General features: G+C 36.1%; 1 protein-coding gene across 1 annotated transcript in view; it reads left to right on the top strand.

Annotated features, from left to right (window-relative positions):
• Positions 1-441, top strand: part of LOC107709540 (protein lifeguard 1-like) — a 5,761-nt gene extending 5,320 nt beyond the window's left edge. The window contains exon 7 of the mRNA XM_016514037.1: positions 193-441. Within this exon, the coding sequence (XP_016369523.1) occupies positions 193-342 (150 nt within the window). The 3' untranslated portion in view covers positions 343-441. The remainder of the gene's footprint in view (positions 1-192) is intronic.
• Positions 442-5,986: the final 5,545 nt, after the last annotated feature.

The raw sequence follows: 5,986 nt of genomic DNA, 5'->3' as shown, positions 1-5,986 counted from the left end.
TGTATTATTAAAATATATAATAAAAACACTTACTTGAAAATAATTTGTTTGTAAATGTATTGTTAAATGCATTTGATAATAGCTTAAAATCTCAGGGGTACTTCAAGCCAAAAAACGTTTGGGAAGTTGGTGGAAGTTTGTTTGGTCTCGTATGCATCAGAAAGAATGAAATAGCGTCTGATTGTGTTGCAGTTCTTGGCCGTGGACACGCAGCTGCTTCTCGGGAACAAGACTCTGTCCCTGAGTCCCGAGGAACACGTCTTCGCCGCGCTCAACCTGTACCTGGACATCATTCAGATCTTTTTATACATTTTGCGAATCTTTGGAAAAAGCCGTGGCTAAAAGTCCACCACGCGACCAGTTAAAGATGAAGAGTGGTGTTTCCTTCTGTGTTAAAGGGTTAGTTCACCCAAAAATGAAAATTAGCCCATAAATTACTCACCCTCAAGTCATTCTAGGTGTATATGACTTTCTTCTTTCAGACGAATCCAGTCGGAGTTATATTAAAAATAGTCTTTGATCTTTCAAGCTGTTTAATGGCACTCAGCAGGTGTTGCAGTGCTTCAGTCCAAAAGAAGTTAAATAAAAAGCGCCCATCTATAATAAAAAGTCTCTCACACAGCTCCGGAGAGTGAATAAAGTCCTTCTGTAGCGAATCGATGCGTTTTTATAAGAAAAATATCCATATTCAAAACGTAATAATCACTTTAATGTAGCTTGCGCCAGCAGTTGTACACAGAAGCAGCTCCGGGCGGATGACGTATGAGGTCAGCGTTGCGCATGCGCCGGTGCGTCTCGTGAAAACCAACTGCTGAGTGCCATTAAACAGCTTGAAAGATCAAAGACTATTTTTAATATAACTCCGACTGGATTCGTCTGAAAGAAGAAAGTCATATACACCTAGGATGCATTGAGGGTGAGTAATTTATGGGCTAATTTTCATTTTTTGGTGAACTAACTCTTTAACAATGCTTTCGTTTCACACTTTTCATATGCAGAGATGACTGCGATTAAACCGTCTTGTAATATATAGCGTTATATATGAAGCTCTAGAGCTCGTTTTCCTGACCTGTCAATCAGTGTTATTAATATAATCAAGAGCAAATACACTGATTCATCTGCCACTCTGTTTATGTTATCCGTTCTTCATTTTTATGCATTATATTTTACTTTTAAGAAGGGAATAAAGACTTTTTTTATTAACAAATTCACTGTTTTGGACATTGTTTTCTTACATTCATCTGCAAGGGTCCCATTGATAACATCAGAGTCACGTCTGGTTCTAATTATTGTGCTTTTATCAGAGACAGAAGTAAATCGGAGGAAAATAACAATAAACATAAACTGTGGCTTGAAATGAACGAGCTGAAAATACTGAAGCAAGCGGCTTGACATCAGTCGAGGGTCTGATCAGTCGAACAGGCAACAAAGGAGATTTTATTCAGACTCCAAAGTGTGTGTTTTTATTTAAAATGGATGAAGAAACATAAATGATGTGCAAAAAATAACTTTGTTTCTGAAATTAGTTTCAGCTAAACGTTTGTAATCTGAAAACTTCAGAATGTAATAATAATAACTGACTACAATCAATAATAATAATAATATTTTGGCAGCCTGAATTATATCTTCAAGATGTTCAATATTTTTGTGTAGTTGCTAGTCCAAATAAATAAATATATAAATAAAATAATAATAATAATAATATTTTGGCACCCTGAATTTTATCTTCAAGATTTTCAACATTTTTGTGTAACTGCTAGTCCAAATAAATAAATAAAATAATAATAATAATAATGATTAATGAATACATGTTTGTAATCTGAAAACTTCATAATTTAATAATAATAACTGAATAAATTTTGGCAGCCTGAATTATATCTTCAAGATTTTCTATATTTTTGTGTAGCTGCTAGTCCAAATGAAAATAAATGAATAAATAAATACTTTTATATATTCAGTTAAGTTTTCAAGACCGTTTAGTTGCTAGTCCATAAGCTAAAATGGGCCACTTTTTTTTTTATAAAGCTAAAACTTTATGAACAGATAACTTTACAAACTTCACATTTTATAAACTTTAACAGATATTTGTTGACTCACTTCTTTACAAGTGTTAAAATAATATTGAGAAAATGTAAATTGAAGCTTGGAGATGTCAACATGTTTATATTGTATGAATGCAGTAAAACCAACAAATCGCTCATAAACATTTTATAATGATAAATTATATAAAGATTAACTGCATTTTTGTTGATATATTGCTAAGACGCAATTAATATTTGTATAATATGTTGTATATTAATATTTATATAATATATGATGTAGCTTTTTGACCTTTTTTTTTTTTTACATTTTCATAAAAAATAAAAAAAAAAACGGAATGAAGATCAGTCTGGACAAAGTTCAGAGATATTTTAATGCTTCTCTACGTGATTCACCAAACAGTAGCTGGTTTTATCTGACTTCACAGCACAGGGGTCTCCGGGGCCCCAAACATTCAGGAACTGAAGGGCTTTGCAGAGGCGCACGCGTGAAGTATGCGTTAGTAATGCAAAGTCCGATTCATTTCCGCGAACCGGTTCTTTTTGGACAGTTCGGCTGATTGAACCGGTTCAAAAAGCTGATTCATCGGTTCCTGACGTCATCAAGCAGTGACGTCACTACGCATTTCTTTTCTAACAACTCCATGCCATGTTGTATCATTGAAACATTCAAAAAGTATAAAGAAAGAATAAACCTGTCTTATAAACTCCTTGATTTCACTTAAACAACTTAAAACATGATCTGCATGCACAATAAACCGTGCTAAAATTCAGGTTTTTCCATGTTTTAATAAAAATCCAGGGCTTTTTAATAAAATGATTCATAAGCATATCTCCAGTTGCCTATGTTTTGTTTGTTATAAAGAAACTTTACGCATCAGGCTCGTTCAAGTCCTCGGGGATACACACGATGCCTCACAGACATGATAAATATATCTATAGAAAGCTTTAAATTACTACTTAACGAAATAAAACAAATCAAAAAGGCTTTCATTATAATCAGTCATAATTCATAAAGATGCACTTCTCTCTAAAGGCGCGTCTGAGGAGATGGTGAGTCAGGATCGGCAACTTCGTCCTTGCGACACCGACTCAGAAAACACTAGTTTATTAGTAAATAACTCAAATATCTCCTTACTATTTCCCCCTGTCACATTTATGGTAATTACTTTTGCCGGTGCTTTGCGGCAAGCTTAAGCCTATTGCTTGCATTTGAACGCAGAACTGTTCAGCAGCGCTGACGGCACGCACCATACATACTGCTGCGGGACACTAAACACCATCGAGCCGCTCTTGACAGTCGCTGTAGCACGGTCTCGTGTTGTTTCCACCAGCGAGGCAATTTTTTTCATCACTAATTGATGGATGTCTAAAATATAAAAAATAAGGAGAAGCCTAAAACAGGCCCGAGGCCCGGCCCACGTTTGAACTATGACATTTAAATTGGCCCGAAGCCCGGCCCGAGGGGCCTAAAAAAGTCGGGGCCCGACAGGGCTCTAATTCGGTTCCTTTTTTTTTTTATCGGACGTGCTACTTCGGCTGTGCGTCCTGCGTCATCAGCCCGGAACTGAAGTTCGATTCAGTTCGATTTTGTGAACCGGCTCGACCGGTTACTTCCTGAGAACCGACTCAAAAGACTGATTCGTTCAAGAATCGAACATCGCTAGTGTGCGTGTCGAAACCGCTGGAGGGACGCGAGCGGCAACAGAGAGACCAAATGAACCGCGCTCACTGAGTCAGAAAGCTGTCCGACACCTGGACGGACCGTCATGAGTCGACAGGTGAGTGACAGACAGACAGACAGGTAAACTTTACGAGCGCCCTGCTGACCGGGATCCGGTTTTTAGACGCGAGAATGACTGGTTTGTATATATATATATATATATAGAGAGAGAGAGAGAGAGAGAATAATTACAATATGATAATAATTTGGCGCAGGTGCAGGATGACGTCATGCACACTGTTGTTGCGCTGACGTTGCAGTGACGTGCAACTGATTATCGATTATTGCATTAGATCGTATCAGTGTTAAATCCACACGTATTAATCCAGCATGCGGTTTAAGAGCAGATGTAAGCTTCTACTCTCTACTACACTGTGTGCATCAGAGGAAATGCAGCAGTTTGCATCTGTTAGATAACATTTCACTGATTTCATTACGTCCTGTTGTAGATCTGGGCAGGGCTGTTATGGGATTACATTTCTGCCACAATTCTGCGCGCGAAAGATCATATTCCGCAGGGTTTAATTTGGTTTTGTGTATGTTTTTTTTTTACTCTCAAAGCCGTGATTCCCATTCACTTCCATTATATGACTGACAGACTGCAACGGTTTGTGTTAAAAACCTTCGTTTGTGTTCTACTGAAGAAACAAAGTCACCTACATCTTGGATGCCCTGGGGGTAAGCAGATAAACATCACATTTTCATTTTTGGGTGAACTATCCCTTTAATGTTAGTTAATGCTAGGGTTGCAAAAAGGTGGAAAATTTCCCGTAAATTTCGGAAATATTCCAGAAATTTTGGAAACTTTCCAGGTGTTTTTGGAATATTCCAGGGATTTTTTTTTGGAAAGCTTCTGGAAATTTTCCACCCCTTTGCAACCCTAGTTAATGCATAAACTAATAACGAGCAATACATTAGTTACAGTATTTGTTAATCTTTGTTAATGTTGGGTAATAAAAAATTACTAAAACTTTACCTGAAATTAAAATAAAAAATGAAAATAAAAAACAAATGATAATATCAACATATACAACTTTTGATGTTAATGATATATTAGTAATTGTTGGAATTTAATTTAATTAAGATTAATAAACGTTGCTCTGTTCTGAATACCTTAAAACTTAAAGGATTTGCTGAATGCGAATGCTTTAAAAACAGCTTAAAAATTACTTTATTTCATTCCAGATGCTTTTAAAGTACTTTCACTATAAATTTTACAGGTAGCTTGAATGTAAAACATTGTCATGAATTTGTTGTATTCCCATTTGTAAAATAGCCAACAAATTAATTGCTATAGGCTAACCCGATCTCATGAAAGTGCGTTTTGCACGGTTTTCTGCTTCTATTTGGCGTAATATTTATATGCAGAAATTGACTTTGGCATGCAAAAGACTGATAAATTAATAATTAATGGCATGGCTGGTTTAGTCGACAGAAATAAGCTGAGGTTTGCTTCGTTTGAACCAGATACTGAAGCAGTCACGTGGTTTTCAGCCGAATGAAGCTTCGGACGTCATAGATCACGTGCTTTTCTCAAAACGAATCAAGCTCCGATACAGTGCTTCAATGTGAAATGTGTTGTTTTTTGATACAAGCTTCGAAGCTTCGGTGTTGAATGCAACAATGTTTATCCAACAAAAGAATTCCTACAAACGGGAGTGGGCCAGTGTGTGATGGAGCAGCTGGATGCGGATGACAGAGGTGCTGGAGAACGACGGCCAGCATCCCGACTGTAAGCGAGGCTTCGGGTGAGTCAGGAGTTCATTCACACGAGGAGTGTGTGACATTTCTAGCTTCATACAGCGCTTCGTGTTCAACCCAGGGTTCTCACAGTCATGGAAAACCTGGAAATATACATATCTATATCTAAATATAATACAGTATAAATAAATAATGCATATATAAATAAACATAATATACATTTGCAATAATAGCCAGAATTTATATAGTTATTATAACTATGCAGGATACTCATAAACACTTTTGCTGAAAACATATTTGCCCTAAATGGCAAAACATTATGGAATGGTTTGAAATTTTCAATCCATTCTTATTCAACCTATTCATTTAAATATAAAACATTATGATTTTTAAATGCTTTTAATGAAGTCTCATCAGGGCTGCATGTATTTGATCAAAAATACAGTAAAAATCTGAAATATTATTATAATTTAAAACAGCTGTGTTCTATGTGAATATCTGTTAAACTGTAATGTATTTCTGT

This window comes from Sinocyclocheilus rhinocerous, unplaced genomic scaffold (assembly GCF_001515625.1).
Source record: "Sinocyclocheilus rhinocerous isolate Xijiao unplaced genomic scaffold, SAMN03320098_v1.1 scaffold2611, whole genome shotgun sequence".
In the NCBI taxonomy this organism is placed as follows: domain Eukaryota; kingdom Metazoa; phylum Chordata; class Actinopteri; order Cypriniformes; family Cyprinidae; genus Sinocyclocheilus; species Sinocyclocheilus rhinocerous.
Note: the sequence above shows the minus strand (reverse complement) of the source record. Positions and strands in the feature narration are given on the sequence as shown.